Source organism: Poecilia reticulata, linkage group LG9, assembly GCF_000633615.1.
Source record: "Poecilia reticulata strain Guanapo linkage group LG9, Guppy_female_1.0+MT, whole genome shotgun sequence".
Lineage (NCBI taxonomy): Eukaryota > Metazoa > Chordata > Actinopteri > Cyprinodontiformes > Poeciliidae > Poecilia > Poecilia reticulata.
The window spans coordinates 14117851-14136035 of NC_024339.1; the positions used below are offsets into that span (position 1 = coordinate 14117851).

General features: G+C 40.5%; 3 protein-coding genes and 1 long non-coding RNA gene across 5 annotated transcripts; 3 read left to right on the forward strand and 1 right to left on the reverse strand.

The window, feature by feature from the left end:
• Positions 1–203: 203 nt before the first annotated feature.
• On the forward strand, positions 204–2802 carry ccno (cyclin O). 2 transcript variants are annotated; one of them, XM_008418064.2, is made up of 4 exons: positions 204–381; positions 483–750; positions 1619–1804; positions 1887–2802. In XM_008418064.2, the coding sequence occupies exons 2-4, from the start codon at positions 529–531 to the stop codon at positions 2499–2501; spliced, it is 1023 nt and encodes a 340-aa protein (XP_008416286.1). In that variant the 5' UTR covers positions 204–381; positions 483–528; the 3' UTR covers positions 2502–2802. The 2 variants fall into 2 exon arrangements, with proteins under 2 accessions (XP_008416286.1, XP_017162124.1); XM_017306635.1 differs by having other exon boundaries at positions 204–750.
• A 1654-nt stretch (positions 2803–4456) lies between these two features.
• mcidas (multiciliate differentiation and DNA synthesis associated cell cycle protein) lies at positions 4457–7198 on the forward strand. The gene is made up of 7 exons (XM_017306642.1): positions 4457–4546; positions 4621–4693; positions 4766–4845; positions 5258–5318; positions 5420–5628; positions 5997–6107; positions 6485–7198. Exons 1-7 carry the CDS (start codon positions 4457–4459, stop codon positions 6920–6922), a joined length of 1062 nt encoding a protein of 353 aa, XP_017162131.1. The 3' UTR covers positions 6923–7198.
• A 2406-nt stretch (positions 7199–9604) lies between these two features.
• On the forward strand, positions 9605–17624 carry LOC103469975 (uncharacterized). Its single transcript, XR_534435.2, has 3 exons — positions 9605–9690; positions 9899–9941; positions 15880–17624. It is a non-coding gene; the product is annotated as an uncharacterized LOC103469975 (long non-coding RNA).
• gpx8 (glutathione peroxidase 8 (putative)) lies at positions 10988–15493 on the reverse strand. Its single transcript, XM_008418065.2, has 3 exons — positions 15251–15493; positions 14822–15083; positions 10988–11510 (listed from the first exon to the last, which is right to left on the reverse strand). Exons 1-3 carry the CDS (start codon positions 15455–15457, stop codon positions 11347–11349), a joined length of 633 nt encoding a protein of 210 aa, XP_008416287.1. The 5' UTR covers positions 15458–15493; the 3' UTR covers positions 10988–11346.
• Positions 17625–18185: the final 561 nt, after the last annotated feature.

The window sequence follows — 18185 nt, forward strand, 5'->3', positions numbered from 1 at the left end:
GTATTACATTCTACTTGGCCTTTACTCAGTTGTTCACTCCTCAAAAGTTGATTATTTCACTTTTTCAAATGAGCAACAAACGTGCGATGACAATTTTAGGTGACACTGTTACACCTTATGAAATAAACTTTGTTTTTCATTTAACCTGCGAAAAAATATGTTTTTATTGCCTATTTGTTTTGTCCTGCAGAGTAAGTCTAAAAGCAACAGCTGCTAGAACTGCCACATGGTAAAGGTTTGTTAATTAAAACCAACATGGGATGGTGAGACTGAGCTCCCGTTGCCTGAGCAACGGAAGAAAGCCGAGACCCAAGAGCGGGGACTACCCCGGGAAAAGTGACGTCACTACGCGGCATCACTCTCCGTGGAGCATCGAGCACGGTGAGAAGTTTATACACAAAAGCCCTAAAGACTGACGGACATGTAGACATGGTGTCATTTAGAAAGGATGATTCAGTTTGCGGTACATTTTGTCAAAGAAGACTCACGCCGCCTCGGCAGACTGCTCGGCACAGAAAGCAGAGACTTATGTCCAAACTGGGTGACTCTGGATTCGAGGACGATCTGGTTTCCTCTCCCATTCCGCCCCGTTGTCGGACGAATGCATCCCAACTGGAGTCAGAAGAATCAGAGCCCGCTGATGGACAGCTGTCCCACTGGTACCTTCAGTACGGAGACGTCGGTTTCAGGATCCAGAGGGAGAAAGAGTCGCAGTTTCATCCCTGCCAAAGCTTGGCACGTCAACCACAAGTAGGCCAGCAGAAATACAGCCTATTTACAGTAGATGATTGAGAATCAAAAATACATAACTGGCTTATTCTGACTTGATTGAACAAGTGCAGTGATATGCATTAGCTTTTTAATGTCAAACTGCAATTTGACATCATCTTTTAGTTTTTGTCAAGACAATTTCTTGGAGACGCTCACGGAATATGTACTGCTGCAAAGGCAGTAGCATCTGTGCTTCAAAGTGAACATGGATTTCTTATGTTTTGTCTTTAGATTTTAATTTAACTTTTGACACCCAAATAGAAATGTAAATTTTCCAAATAGAACTTATAGCTAAAACATCTTATAAACAAATACAGCTTTTCTCAGTCTCAAGGAATTCTAAAATCTTTGCCATTTTTCTATCTTGAAGTTTTTAAGGTTTTGGACTACAATGCTCCTCAATGAGAGCCATTATACACAGATGGAGAAAACATGGAACCTTCCATATTAGGAGTGCATAAAGCTACATCTGGGTAATTTGGTTGTGCGATGGTCTCGGGTGGATGTTGTCCATCAGAATAATTTGTCAAAATAAGGAATCAAAAATTCTGCTCTCTGCTAAAAAGAGTGATTTGAAATTCCCCCAGACCGAATTAAATGATTCATTTCTATTTATTGCAAACTCTTAATAGCATTTAACGCTGATCAGAGTGGTACAATCATTTATTAGATTTTAAAGGCATTTAGTGCTTTGTAGTCCACAGAATCACATTGACTTAGATTTTTTTTCCCCCTGAAACATGTGAGTGTGAAAACTAAACAACAACAAGAATCCATAAGGTGCAAATACTTTTTCATACAGTATGACTCGGGTCAGTTTTCTGATGATTCTTTACTCTGCCTGCAGCTGACTGCAGATGCACGCTGTAAGCTGGTGAGCTGGCTCATCCCTGTCCATAAACACTTCCGTCTGTCCTTTGAGTGCTGCTGCCTCACGGTGAACATCATGGACAGGTTCCTGGCGTCCACTCCAGTGGCCACAGACTGCTTCCAGCTCCTGGGTGTCACTGCGCTCCTCTTAGCCAGTAAACAGGTCAGTCTTCAGTGAAGTCTTTCAGAGGCAGATCCCTCTGACTCCATTCAGATATCCCCCGTCTCTTTTTGTGTCTCTGCAGGTGGAGGTGCGCTCTCCATCGGTCAGCTATCTCTTGTCTCTGTGCTGTGATGCTTTCACCAAGGAGCAGTTCTGCAACCTGGAGTGCCTCGTCCTGCTCCGCCTTAACTTTCGCCTCGCCTCGCCCACCCTGGCCTTCTTCCTGGATTACTTCAGCAGTCTCGTCGAGGCTGCCCAGTTTGTGATTAAGAACAACAGCGGTGACGGGTTTTCAGGAGTGAGTTCAGCGATAGCGAAGATCAGAAAGTGCAGTGAGCTTGCACAAAAAGTATGTGAGTTGACTCTAGCAGACTATGCTTTCAATAAATACCCACCATCTCTGATTGCTTGCTGTGCCCTGAGACTTGCATGTGAATTACTGAGAACCGAACACTGCGTTGCAGAGCAGGCAGCCGTGGAGTTGGTGGAAAACCCATGGGAATGTTTCAGAGGAGATCTATGTATGCAGCCGGTTTGTGTCCAGTCATGTGAAAGCTCCACCTTTAGTCCTGGGCAGTGTTTGACAGGGGAGGCGAGTCCAGATCAGGACTGCAGTCTGGTGCAGGAATGCAAAGACAACCTAAAGATGTTGGTGTCACTGAATCAGGAGACTCTAAAAGTGAGGCCATTAATGTAAAACATCACCTTAGAAGGTTAAAAAAGCTGGTTTCGAATTGTTTTTTCTTAGTGTATTATGATGTGTTTGGGAAGCAATGCGTGATGATGATTTGTTTTCGTAGATGTGAGCTGCATGCAGCCCTCATGGACAGTCATACGTTTGCAACCACTAAAGGTTTACTTGGTATTATATTTTATTTATTTGTGTTTCTACTTACACATTTCTGTAATCTCTTTAATGAAGGATTTTTGAACCATTGTATCTTATTTATTAATTGTTTTAAGTAATAAAGTGTATGAAAAAAAAATGCTGGCTTTTACTTTGGTAGTGCGATGCAGCAATCCAAAGCTCAGGTTGTGCAAACTGTACACAGAATGACTGATGTAATAAAAATTCCTACTTGTGCAAAATTGTTATAGAAATACACCAAAAGACACATCTGAAATTGTAATGAAATGTGGTTCTATAAAGTATTGATTCAGAGTTGCTGAAAATATAAAAACTGCACATTTAAAAAAGAAATAAAGGAAAACTCCTTCAGTTCTATCATTTCTAGTTAGCTCATAAATTCACCATTAAATACATTAAAGTTGATTGTAACATTTGAAAAGGCTAATGGAGTTATTCATATATTTATCCTGCGCACTTTACATAAATAATCTCATACTTGTCACACACACACATATAAGACATCTGCCCAACGCTGCCATTTCCACTGGCCACTGCGCTGAAAGAAAGCAGAAATCCAATGTGTCAAATCACAGCGAGTGAATAACATGTAAGGAAAACACCACAGATCAATTAAAATGTGTCAATCTGATACAGAATAAAATTATTAATCTATTCAACACGGGCACAAGTCGCCTGAAAGCCAATGAACATGAGACAGGGGACCTTTCCACCTCAATAGCATGGCACGCACTGCCAGAAGAGAACCACACCATATGACCCTCTATGTGATTTTGCTGATAAAATTCGGGTTGCAAGGAATCAAAACATTAAAATATATATATATTGGAGTTGAACGAAACTATTGAAATAAAATCAAAACTAGTGAAAAGGACCATAATCATCTCTTTAAACCAGATTGCGCATCACAAGACTAACACAAATCTTAGAAACCACTTAAGATCACGCAATAAATGGATGGCTGGAGTGACCAACACAGAAAATAAACACTTTTCCAAAAGTAGTGATTCCTGCGGCTATTGTTGCCTGGAGGTCAGCACTTCGTCGTTTTTGTTAGCAGCAGTATTTAGAGACAAACTGTGCCAACACAGGCCAGGCAATTTCGCGGCTTTATCTGCTAATCCATTACGCGTGGCAGCTCGGCCACACAGGCGCATTCAGCTCCATAAAGACCAGTTGACATCCCCGTGTTTGTTTACTAATTGAGTCATTTGTCACAAGTGTTTACTGAACTGTCTGCTCTTAGAGTTTTTTTGTTGTTGTTTTTTTCCTTTTCCACTTTTCTTTTCGAGGGCAGCGAGCTTTCTTATAAGATGTTTTACGCAAATGGATTGAAATTACGCAAGAAAAAACAAGGCGGTATATGAGCATGTTATAAAATAAATATGTGCGGACGTCACGTATTCATCTTTTGCTCAGCCTATACACAATCTCTATAATATTAATCGACTCTTACAGTAAATATTCAGTATACTTGTAATTTGCATGATTACAATGAGACCTGATTGCTTGGGGATGTTGGCCGCAGATTGAGGGAGCGCTGCGGTGCGCACCTGCTGGCGCTGTGATGGCGCCGTTCTGCGCGGCACCGTTTCCCAGTTTTAAACAGAAAACCCCATACTGCACTAATTTCATCTCCGAGGACGCCGACACTCCCTAGAGACCGAACTAGTGGATTTGATTGGGCCAGAAGAGGGAAACCGCGGCACACAGAGACACGAGCCGGGAGAAAGTCGACTATATCAGCTACAAGTCTAAATCATGTCCTTGTCAGTTTCTGATGGATGGAGCTGATGATGGAGACGCAAAAAGAAGGGAACGCTTTCGGTGCTGCTTGGCCCAACAGACTGGGACAGCGTAGGGGGAAAGCAATTGTAAGCAAAGTTCTCTCTCTTTAGAAAAACGTGCAAATGAATGAAAACTTTGATGACAGGCGCTATTCCTGCAGGATAAATTCCCGGTGCCAAGAAGCAGCAGTCCTGTCAGTGTTTATGTTGAATTTCCTCGCATTGCTTGCAAAGGTAAACCACAAATACTGTGAACTCCAGATACTATTTTTAGGTCCTTTTTTTAACACTATGGTTATCTTTTAGGTTTTGCAACAATTGAATGGGGGGACTTGGAGGGCTGTGCATCTGCTGTGGAACAGGAGAGAAACTCATTCATCTCTCAGGTGAGAATAAAATCATCTTACACAATAAAACCACAGGAATTTATTTGATCTGGTTACAATACTTGCTGACTCGTGGTTTAGTTTTACAATTGATACAAAACCAACACCGATATTTATTAGGTAAGACAGTCTGAGCCCCCCTCTGTTAATGTTTGACTTCGGCAATCCTGCCCAAATGGGATTGTAGTTTACACATGACAGGCAGGCTACTAAACACTAGCACCTCACCTGAAGTTCCTTTCCACACACTGCAACCTCTGCACAACATTACACATCTGAAATGACCACCAAGATTCACTCCTGGAGCTCTGCTTTGACTTGGTGGAATTACCAGGTACAGTTGTCATGGTTTCTTTGTGGGTTTTAGTTACCAAAACACATTATGTTAATAATCAGCTTTATTTCCTCACAGGTGAATGAGTCTGACCCAGACGAGCAGCATTATGGAGATTATGCGATGTCTTTCATCACAGGTGAGGGAGCTAAGTTCTGGCAATGGGATGATTTCTGCTCTGGTCATCCTTCCTCCAAACTCCTGCTCATTGTTTTCTTGGTGATCTTTCTCTTCTCTCAGATTCCACTGCTGCAGGAGATAGCTGTCTGTCTGAACTTCTCCCATTTCAGGGGTGTGTAATACCCCCTCTAACCCCTCAGAGGGATTTCTCTCCAGAGGTCAGCATGGTTCAAACCTCCACAGAAAAAACAGAGGATGGAGTTTCATGGAGGAGTGTTGCAGAGTGCCAGGGGAGGGCTCTTGGAGACTCAATGGCCATCAACAAACAGGTAAAAACATAATCTTAGGATTATTTGTGTGAATGGAGATTTGATTTTCTTTCACTCAACTTTCTGTGATGCAAATGACAAAGCAAAATTTGTGTCCATCATATCATTTAGCGAGGCAAAATATTGAATAAATATTTCAACAATGTATATATTTTTTTAAAAGCAGCCGCTTATTTCACTTATGCCTTGGGCCAGCTCTGAATACTGGTTGTTCCAAAGACAAGTGAATCAGATCAACATTTAAAATTGCTGCATACAGTTTTAAATATTATATTTTTCTTGCATGTTAGAAAACATGCAAGAAAACACAGCAGAGAGGACAAACAAAAGCGGACAGCATAACCGAAAATATCTTGTAACGTCTGCAGCTCCAGGAGAGTCTTCACAAGCGACAACAAGAACTGGACTCCCTTCAGGAAAGAAACCTGCACCTCAAGCAACTGGCGACTAGAGCAAAACACCTTGCCTCAGTCCTTGAAGTGAGTAAAATTCAAGCTCAAAACCCATTTCTTTAGGTGGGTTTTTTCTACTGCGGGAACCTTTTCAGGAACCAGGGTCGTTTTTAGGGATCATTTTCCTCCCCCAGCATTTCCACTGCAGGAACCAACAATGAATGAGATAAATGCAGGTAAAAATCTGTCCTAAAAAACAATCCTAGTAGGGAGCAACGACCTTTTGGATTGACCCCGAGGAAGAGGTGGAGCTTTATAAGGGTCTCAAACATTTCATATTAGTTGAATAGTTACAGCATTTTGTCTCAGCCGTGTTTATACAGAATGTAAAGTTTTATAGAAAAAAGAAAAACATATTTATATAGTTGACGAGTGTGAACTTCTGATTATTTTGAATCTTTTAGAGACTCATGACAGTCAGAAATTCTCGTGCTGAAGATCCGGAGGTACCAAGCTCTGAAACCACCTCTCTGAGTCCCTGCAAGAGGCAGCGCCTGGATGAAGGCTATGAAACAGAGTCCTCTGACTCGGTGGAGGACATTCTGAGGGACATCAGCACACGCTGCAACGCTGTGCTGCTCAGCAACGCTGCAGGATCACCACAGGAGTCCGAGACGATACGCATGTATGGCGCATTCTCAAGTTTGCAGATGTCCACTCCTAACAGCAGCAGCACTGTGAATGTTGATGCACCGGAGGCTGCAGAAGATGCCTCGTCCTTCAGGACCTCCGTCAGAGAGCACGGCACCATTCGAACTCAGGTGTTTCCTCATGGGCATGCGTTTACATCAAGGACCCTGCAGGGGGGGTACCGTTTCCGCTGGGTCCCCAGCCACAGCTGACGTGACAGACTGCCACAGGGGCTCTTGTGATGAAGGTGCCATAAATCTGAGAGAGAAGTGGGTGGGCAGCAGCTGTTAATGCTTAACTCCTAATCTATAGTGATCTGTAAATGATTAAGTGATGTCTTCCTCAGGTAGCTCGTGAGCTAATCAGTCAAAAGTGGCGCTTTAAGGAAATAAGACTGCCCTCTCTGCTGTTTACATTCGGTTTTTGTTTACACGCCTCGAGATATGAGGAATTTTGAATTCATTGCATTTTTTTTGTTGGAAAATATATATTTTACAAGCCTTGAAATAAACTTCTTTTTGCTTCAACTTTGGAGAAAAACTTGCTTTTTTTCCCCCCACACTTGACCATATATACACATGTAAAATACAACAGATGTTTACTCAGTTAGAAGAAACTTTTCATTGCGAAATCCTGTTGTTTCAGCAAATAAACAAATGTAACCTCATGACCTGCCTTAAGATGTAGAGGCTTCCTTCACTTTTGTCTGACTGAGTCTGTGTGGCATGAGAAAAGGCCCTGGATCCTGGTTCTTCACAGCCATCTTCCTTGTCTATTGCCTTGAAATTTGAACAGGCTTTGTTTGCACAGTTTATCCATAAGGTTGTTATTTCAACTTGCTAAATGTTGTATTGTGGGAGCAGAAGTCACCAAACTTCTTCTATATTCAAACTTTTATAAAAAAAAAAAAAAAAATGACAATGAAAAATGAAAAAATAAATAAATAAAAAAAATCAACATCCCAGTAAAGTTGAAAAGAGAACTTTGAGCAGTCCAGAACCATTTTTTTCCTTAGCTAAGGAAGATGCTCCAGACACTGTTTTTGGTTTGGTGCTTAGCATAAGGAAAATGACAGATGCATAGGCATGTATGGGGTGTCTTTCTACCACACCTTTTCCTTCCACTCAACTTTCTAATAATAAGCTTGGACGGAGCACATCGTACAGCCATTGCTTGTTGGGGCTTAATTCCCAGTACAGGTTATTGAACAACTGTCAAGTCTAAATTTAGTTTGGGGGTTTCAGTTATAAAAATTAACTATGGAGACGTTTCAAATGTATCACTCAGCGTGTGTGAATCGATATAACATGAGTTTGGCTGTTGCATCTAATTACTTGACTAAATTAACCTTTACTGATATTCTAAAGAGTTGAAGTGCACCAGTCATGAAGTTCACTGTGAAACGAACGACTGCCACCGAGTAAAAAGGCAGGCAGAGAGCAAGCATCGTTTGGGCCGATTGGGGAACATTTGACCAGTTAAGCGGCCACCAAACTGAAGAAGAAGAAAAAAAATAAAGTCACAGAGACACAGTGGGTTTCTAAGGTGAATAAAGGAAGGAGGCTGCAAACGAAAAGTCGCGGGAAAGAGGATGGAGGAGGGGGAAAAAACCCTGTTCCTTAGGTGTCAAGAGTCCGGAACCAACACTCAGGGTCAAAATGAAAGAATATCTTTTAAAAAGTGTTAGGGAAGGATGCCTGAAAAAATAAATTAATAAAAAATAAATAATAATTAAAAAAAAACAGAACAGAACAGCGATTTCAATCAAGTATAGTTAGAGAACAACAAGTGTTGACTTTTATTAAAGTGTCAGGTTGCCGAATCAAAAAGCAAAGGTGTGTTAAACTGGAGCTCCAGAGGCAGCATCCTGCCGCCCCGCGCACCTGCCGCGCTCTTCCAGGCTCGAGCTCGCGGTGTTTAAAGGCCCATATGGAGGTAGCAGGTGGCGAGAACGTGCGCGCCGCTCGCGCCGCTCAGCCCAGTTAGCGCCACAACAGCGGCTCGTTACCAAGCGGTGTGAAGCGCGCGACTACACAACAGTTTTCTAATAGCTGCCTGCCATGTAGCAAGATTTATTTCAATCAGATTTAATTTTCTGCCAGGAATATTAATTGTTTACATCCTAATGCAAAACCCAAAAGTTAGTTAGTTAGTCAAATATTTATTTTTGGTAGTTCTTACAAAAAACAACAAAAAAAAACTTCAGATGTGTTTTATGTCAATAAAGCTATTTATTTAGTCATTTAAGGATGGGTGTTGCTTATTGTGAACATTTTTCAGATTCCTTCCTCTACATTTCTTGTCTTACGCCAGTGTTTTTAAAATAATAAGAATAATCTAAAAATATGTGTGGCTTTTCTGTCTTTATACAAAAAATGAGCATTTTGACGCACACATATTCACCACTAAATTTACACGTGAAAAACACTAACAGATTCAACTGGACTTAACGACTCTGTTCGCACTCAGTGTATGTTTGTAAAAAAAAGAAAAAAGAAAGAAAGAAAAAATTAAATTAGAAAATAATAAAATGATTCCAAGCTCCTTCTTGGTAACTGATATCAAAATAAGATAGTAAATCCAGCTTCTGGTGTGTGATTAATTTTCAGGTTTAGATTCTTCATGTTGGGCCAACAGCACGCTGCCGCCTCCTCTTTTACAGCTTTACCGCGTTGCTGTTTTTCTTTACTTTGTCTACTTAATTGTTGCACTGGAAACAAGGACGCAAATGGCATCACCAGACAAGCCACTTAAAGGAGAGAGAGAGAGAAAAAAAAACAGGATTAGGCCGCCAATGGCAGAGCAGAAGTCGCAGCTTCCCGCTCTGCTGTCCGCCTTGCAGGAGTATTTAGGAGGGGAGTTGGAGCAGGAGGGACCGCAGGTACTGTATATGACCCGGGTCTCAGCGGGGTGAAGGGGTTAAAAGTGATCTCTGTAAGAGGGGGGAAAAAAATTCACATAGGGACATTCAAAAAAGTGGGTAAGTAGATCAAATCATGGAATTAAAATATGTGGTGTTGTAACCTGTTTGTATTCCTTTAACCTGTTGCTGCTGCTGCTGCTCCTAGGCAACACATGCAAACTTTCAACAAATCACAGCCCCTACTTGGTTCTTACTGATCAACTTTGCAGAAACTCGTTTTGTTTTGAATTATGAGCTCAATTATTTAATTTCTCCTCTTTGTTAGGAAGATGCTTTAATGAGGATAAGAAGACCTTCTCCCTTTCAAGGTAAGATGAAAAGTGGACATCTCTGTATCAGAATCTCCCCGATTTCTAGATTACAGATTTGAGGTGGAGGTGCCAGTGTGGCAGCAGATTTGGTTGCGTGCAGCTGCACCTCCGTCCCCACTGATGCTATCAGGGCAACCTTTAGAAATACCTGCTGCTGAAGCTGGGCTGCAAAATGTCTCAAGTTGTGTTTGGTGCAGAAGACCTTTCAGTTGTGACTGGTATGGAGGCAGTGTAATGTTAGCTGACGAGTTCTCTTTCAGCTCACAGTGCTCTGCTACCATAACGGTTACATTTACGCTCAACTTGCAAATGTTGGAGGACTTTTCATATAAATATCTTTAGGTAAAGGACCTCTGGTGCTTTTCGGCTGGTTTGTAGGCAGTGTCTCGTTAGCTGGTTGGGTCGTCAGGTGCCAGCTTACCTGCTGCTGCCCTCAAAACTGTCTGAGAAATCCACAGCTGCTTGATCTTGTGCAATACTCAATGCCTTTACATTGCAATGTAAAAAAGAATACCACCGTGAATATGAAGGTTCATCCTCTTTCGGCTATTGGTTTTTAGGTGCTAAGAATTATGATGTACAGTACGTACTCTAAGCATATCTATATACCTACACTGAAATGTACAAAACCACAGAGTACTCATTTTTAATAAACATAAAGCTAAAGTAAAAGTTGTGTGTAGAAAGACTAAGTTGTTGTTTCGCTAAAGGTCATTGCAAGACAGTTTGAAAAAGGCGTTTGTTTGCTTCTATATAATAAAAATGGTACCAAGACTTAATGTAGCATCTGAACCATAAGACTTATGGAAAAAAAAGAGATGTTTGCCTGTATTGCACACCATCACCTCTAGAGAAAACATCAATTCATCCACCCACTTATCTGTGCACGGTGGGGCTTTTTTGCAGAGATCATTAAGCATGAGAACATGCAAACTCCATGTAGAAAAGCCCTAGGTGAGGATTTGAACAGTCGTTGGAGACGCAACATTTACCACGGTCACATGGGCATCTCCATGCAGCCCGTTGGAGAAAACAACTGATGCTCTTGAAGTACATTATTTTATTGTTGGAAGGATGAGATACAGTAAAGAGGCTCAAATCAGACACTGAAAGGTGAAAAGGTAGGCTTCATCTTAAAAACAAGATTGTAAACTTTAGAAAATTACTTTAAAAAGTACACCATAGAGAAATTTATTTATTTATTTTTTAAACCCAACACTGGATTCGTTACTGTCCGATAGAATGGCCAACACTCAAATAAAACCATACCAACACTTCTTTCTGGAGCAACAGATGTCTCTCGCACGCCCTCTGCCGACACTTCAGTCACTTCAGGCTTGACCAGGACGGCTCCATCTGACATAAAGTGGCAAAATGTCCCATATCTACCAAGCATTTGCCATCATAGCTCCCCGCGTTTCCTTATGATGATTTCTCGAACCAGTGCTGTGACCTCTTTTCGGACGCTCTCCATGGATTCGTCTGTTCTCCAGAACCGGATCACTTTTCCTTCCTGATTCACGAGAAACTTCCAAAAATTCCACTTTGGTATTTTCTGCACAGAATCTAGAAAAAAAATAAAAAAGTACAGTTTGAGTGGATTAATTTTTTTTATTCTAATGACATCCCTAGACAGCAATACAACAACTATATTGTCGAGAAAAGTCGAGCTCATCCCACTTCCCCATGCTGGAGATTTTAGTTTAATAGTAATAATAAATAAAATTACCKTAAAATTAATGACATAGGTGACATCAAGACCCAACAATAGAGTCAGACTGTAATAAAATGAATCTGGTTGTGTGTGTTGTTATTGTGTCCTGCAAACTTTGCTTTAATTCTACTTTTTTCTATTTAATCATAAAAAATCATAGTCAGGCAGAAAGAGAGTCATGAAACAGGAAGAGCTGGTTTTCTGAAGAAAAGGGGAAGTTTCTATCTTGCATCAGGCTAAAAATAATTCAGACCATTCCTTATTTTAAAGCATTAAAGGTTTTTAAAGAATAAAATCTAAACATTTTGAGAGATTGGATAAAACCCAGAGTAAAATATTTAAAATAATGACTTATAATTATGCCAATAATTAATATTGGTTTAACCAGTGGTTGATGTTGGTTTGATTATAAGAATATTTACACTTACTCTTACACTTGTGGAAGTACTTAAAGGTAAAACAAGAAACTGTAACATGGTATCAGATAATTAGAATAATGAGTATTCTTGGTTTCTTGTCAGAAGTGTCTGTAATAACTCACATTATGATTATAATAAGAGTAACTAATAAGTTATGGTTATTATAACATTATAAGTGAATGTTAAATCACAGAAACTAAAAGGTTATAAATGTGATTTTGACATTGAACTTGAAAAGATGTAAAATGTTGTAACTGTAATTAAAGGTCACTGATGTTGTGTTGAAGGTAGATGGTAGGTGAAAGGTCAGGGGAAAAGGGGAACTGATAGGAGAGCGGAGAAGACAAGGCCTTATTGCTAAACTTCAACTTGCCTAAGAAAAGGTTGGGCAGGAAACAGAGGTAGGAGGAACTGTTGAGCAACTTGGGGACATTGGAACAGAGATCCGGTCATAAGGTCTCCAAGGTGATGGAGATGAGATCATCTGTCCAAGCAGTCAGCCAATGAGACAAGCACAGCAACAAAGCTAGCCAATGCAAACGCACCAAAAGGTGGATAAACCCTTTATAAGGTGGGTGCAACAGAGGAATCTTTGGCTGGATCCTTCAGGCAGCTTCGAGCCAAGACGGAGATGGACAAAGAACTCTGCAGCTGAAGAAGAGCCGGGGCCACAGAACCGAAGACTGTTCTGCACATGGGGACCAACCCGTTAGCCCCGCAACATGTGGCTTCAAATCGCACTTCTCTCAACAGCTGGGTTTAGACCCCCAAAGACAAAGACCAAGGCAAAGATGAAGATAAAGACAAAGGCAAAGAACAAAGGCAAAGAGGAAGAACTGGTGTGTTCCTTCTGTGGGACCAGAAAGATCGTGAGACGAGGAGAAGGGAGCTACAGAGCTGCAAGACAAGAAGCTGAGGACCGCTACGCGCATGAGGAAGTCACCCTGATGCCCGAGACCTGCTGCTCTAAGTCAGTACTCTTCCTGTACTGGGAACCTCCTGCTGCTGCAACACCTTCTTCATCATCAGGCCAGTTCTGGAGTTCAAAATGCCAAACTCTGTCCGTCTCTCTCAAAGTTTCCCTTTTTTAGTTCTCAGTGTCAGCATTAGGGAAAGATAGGCTAGAGTATTGATTTTACTTATTTGATTATTTCTGCTAGTGAATTAAGCTGTACTGACCCTTGCAAAATTGCCTTACTAATAAAATAATTAGCATTAAGAAAATCTAAAAGATGTTGTGGACATTCAATTAATGAGTCACCTTAAAGTTCTTTGATGGTTGTAAAATAGCTATGAAGTTTGATTCTGGGAGGAAAAAGTAGAAATGTTTTATAGGTTGCTTTTAGCCAAAACTAAAACAACACCCTTGGGACTCGCCCGAGTCACTAAAACCAACCTGGTTCAGTAACAAGTGCAAGTTGTAATAAAGAGAAAGAGCGACCGTTAACAGGTGTGCTCTGTGAAGCTAGTTGGTTGCAAGCTACTCAATCTGGCTAATTCACAGGGTGAAAAAGGGTGGGACATCTGGAGGGGGAGGTCGTTAGAAACCAGGCTAGTCTTTCTCGATGCCAGCTTAAACAGAGTTTACTCAGTTCTGAACAGGGTAAAATCCCATCAGATTTAGAAAACTCAAATTACCCGTTAGATGGAGAGCTGGCTGCACATCTCCCTCCTCTGAGAAGAGGAAGTAGAGTGAGAGAGAAGGGGGGGGAGGTGTTGCGCAACAACAATATTTAATTTCCTAACAATGTAACTATGCAAAAATAAGAGCATTTCCATATTTGTAAGTAGCTTTTTTTATCTCTTTAAATGTGTGTTGAGCTTTTCTGGTAAAACAATACACACGTTTACTGAGAACCTTTGAACACTCATCATTGATATGAATGTCATTCATTTAATATTGGATCATCATGATTTCATCCATTTTGTGCAATATGCCATTCAATTACCACTGGCAGCAGAAAAGATCATGATGATGCTTTCAATGCCATGTTTAACAGTTTGTACGGTGCCGACTAGGTCTGAAAGCCTAATCTTAGCTTCTCCAAACAATAACTTCTTTGTTATTGTTTGGACATAGCTGGTTCTCCTACCACCATAAATCTTTTCTTTGAAAAACACATGAATAGCTAGTTGAAACAGAGCTTTATTTCTTACTTACCTTCTTCTTTATGGTGTTCTAACAGGACAATGATCTCAAAACAACGAACTAATTCTATCAGGTTTATAATAGCCTTCTTGGATTTTCTTCCTATAAATATTCACTTCAGTTTCAACCCTAAAACGTGTGTACTTCACTGAAGAGCCTGAGTCTCTGCCAGCAAACAAGTCAATAAAATTGACTTGCAGTGGTAAAACATCCAGGCAGAATTTTGCTGGAAGATTGTTGCTGTCTAGAAAAGGGTTCAACTTTAAAGCTGACATGCATCTAAATATTAGTGTTGTTGTCTAAATCTTTCTAAATCCTTTTTATGTTTTAAAAGTTACCCATCATAAGAAAAAGTTAACCAGCCAGTCTTTTCTGGGTAAAACTCGATCAAGAACCTTCAGAACTCTTTCATTATTTAAATATCTGCCTCAATGTCTGCATTGATTTTATCCTTTTTGATCCTAAGTGGGTTAAAGAAGAAATCCACACTAAATTCAAGCGTAATATTAATTATATAACCATTACACCCTGAAAAAAAAACGGACAAGTAAACAATTAAAGTCAGCAACTGCTGACATGAAGTTTTCCTGCTGACCTGTGAGGAACCTGAAGGCAGGCTCAGCCTCCGTGCCCAGGATTTTGATCTTGCTGAAGAAGGGGAACGTCACGCCGTACGTGGACTTGGCGAAGGCCTCAATGTCCCGGCTGAACCCGGGCTCCGTGTCCCCGAACTGGCCGCAGGGGAAGGCCAGGACGTTGAAGTGAGACGTGCCCAGCTCCCGGTGCAGGTCCTGCAGAGACTTGTAGCTCGCCTCCGTGTGCTGGCAGTGACTCGCCACGTTTACAACCAGCGATGCCTGAACAGGACAAAAACCATGGAGCAAGTGTTATAATAAAACTCTGCACAGAATGTAATGACAAGAAAGTAGGAAATAAAGACGAAAAACGTAATCTCCGTTTCCAAATGAAGATTTGCAGAGATTTATCCCCAAACTTAAGACGCCTGGTGATGATGTGGACGTACTTTTCCTCGGTACTTCTCCAGGGATACCGTCCTCCCCTTTGCGTCTTTCACCTCAAACGAATAAAAGTCCCTCTGTTTTCTGGGCTTCACCAGGTGCGTCTGCAGGAGGAACAAACAGCCCACACCGACTGTCATGCTCACCAGGACCCTAAGCCTTTTTATTCTGGCTTTGGAGGACTTGGTGGGATAACCTCCGAGAGCCTCCATCTTGGAGGCGGGGGGGAGTTAGGAATCCTGCAGAAAAGTCTGGGCGGACTCGAGGATGAAAGTAAAGTGAAGTTAACGAGGGGAAAAAATCCCTACAAACAGGAAACTCATTGCCTTAGAAAAAAACCCAAAAGTTTCTAAAAGCTGTGCTAAATTCAAAAGTCACGGTTCTTAAACATGTCATACTATGTTATACCAGGTCAAAAGTTATGAAGAAATGTCTAATAAAATTTCTTGGGAGACTTTTTAAATTCGCAGAGACACGGACATTTTATTGTGAAATTTCCAAGAGGAAACAGCTCTCCAAAAGTTTATTCTAGGACTTGCTGTCAGCTTTGGAGTGACGATTACTTTTGCCAAAGTATAAAATTTATAAAATGTAAAATTTCTCATGCCCACTGTTTTTTTATTTTTCTTCACAGGGACACAACGTAGCCGATGAAGTCGCATACAAACGCTTCAAGAGGCGGAGCATCCATGGGAGCAGCACAGGAGGTCCAGCTGCCAGTACACCGCTGCCCTCTGGGGGGCGCTGTGACTCCCTCTTTGAATTTTACACGTTCTGTCGGAGCTCGAATTTTCACGGAGAAAACACATGCAAGAACACAATGTCCTGCAATAAGACATGCAAGGTGCTGCACAAACCTCTGCAACACCTTCTGATAAAGATAAGAAATAATCTTAAATGTGATCAGGAAACTAAGATGTCACCAAAATTAGGATTAAAATTCCTGTTTGTGAAAATAGTATAGCAAAAAAAACATTTATTGTTCTCACATCCCCATGACAAGTTTGCAAACTGTTCTTCTTATTCATTGGGTTGTAAGATATATTTAATTATTTCACTGACATTAAAGACATGTTAATGTTTTTACTTAATATTATTCCAGTATCAGCAGTTGATTTTATTTTTATTTGCAGGTCTTCTTCCAAGCAGTGTTACTGGAGCATTTTTATTTAGATTTAAAGTCTGCTAGAGTCAATTTAGAGTTTAATTAAAACTGCACCCATCAACAACAAGCTCTCATACTGGGTTTAACCCTCTGGTGCATAGGCAAAAAAAAAAAAAGTTTGAATATTAAGAAAAAAAAATAGAATAAAAACAGCATTTGGTACGGAGGATATGATGATGCGGGCCTGTTTCCCTTCCCCAGGCAATGGGAATCTTGTTAGAACGTGCCATCTTGAAATGCCAGCAGATTGAACTAAAAATCTTGCTTACTGGTGCAGTTAAACTGAAAAAGGATGGTCACTGGGTATTTCATGAGGCAACCCCCTTCATCAAGAAAAAATCTAGCTTTCAGTGGCCACCTCAGTTTCCAGACTTGGATAGATACAAAAACTGTAGGAAGGCGAAGAGGAAAAAACGCACCAAGCATCCTAAGGAGACTATGAAAGAAATGATCAGATATCTTGGGCTGTATTGTCCAAGCTTATGATACTTATAACTGGGATACCCACAGTTTAGTTAACATCAGGTATTCATACTACAATTATCTGAATCTAATTCTTCACATTCATCCATCTCGCTTCCTTGTTTAATGTAAAATTAACTCCAAATTACACCTCTGTCACTTTAACTTTTACCAACAAGCACTTTAAAACATAAACAAAACAAACAAAAAGTCTACTCCCAGCATGACAACCGATCAAGCTGCACAGCTCCTCCAGCATAGCAGCTGCCACAGATGTTCTTGTCTTCTGCTGAAAACGTCACGCTAAGCAGGAACGAACCATTTCATGCAGATCCAGGGGGGTGTTTAGTACAAATATGGACGTGTGCTTTTTGGTCTGAGAGGGATAACATTTAATTTTTATTGCTAAAAACAATTTTTAAAATCACAGAAACGGTAATTGACAAATCAAGTGAAAATTACACACAAATATAAAACGGAATACAATAAGCCCAAAAATTCACCATTACATAATAATACATAGAAATATGACACTATGACACTGCAAAAATATACTGCAAAATATATTACATTTTTTAAAATATCTTCCTCATGCTTTCACAAATTGAGTTACACACAAGTATAAAACAGAATACAGTAAGCCCAAAAATACATCATTACATCATAATACATAGAAATATGACACTGTGAAATATGTACAAAAATTATCTCTTCCTCCAGCTTCTTGTCTTGTAAATAAACACTGTGATTTTCACTCTTGTGAGACTTTTCTTTAGCATTGATGTCTGTGAAATATAACTTGTTCAGTGTTTACTCTTCAGAAACCAACAAAATGTGTGTTTTTGCACTGAGCCACAATACTCTATTGTAATGACATCAGATTATGCAGCATATCTTCTTCATTCCAAACATTACATAAAAACATGCCACCATGATTTTTTTTAACAATATTATTTTCTGGACAGAGCAAATGAGCTAAACACATTCTTCAACAGGTTCAGTACAGGAACAAGATCATCATCATCATCCTCTCCCGTCTCCAGCCAAACTGATATCTGATCCTCCTCTGACCCACAGCTTGTTGATGTTCCATCTTCCACCTCAGTCATGGATTCTTCTGCTTCCACAAGTTTGTCTTCCACCGTATTAGGAGAGCTGCGGCTCCCTTTGCCTCCACCTCCGTTTCTGTATCTACAGTGGGGAGAACAAGTATTTGATACACTGTTGATTTTTCAGGTTTTCCCACTTGCAAAGCATGTAGAAGACTGTAATTTTTATAATGGGTACTCTTCAACTGTGAGTGATGAAATCTA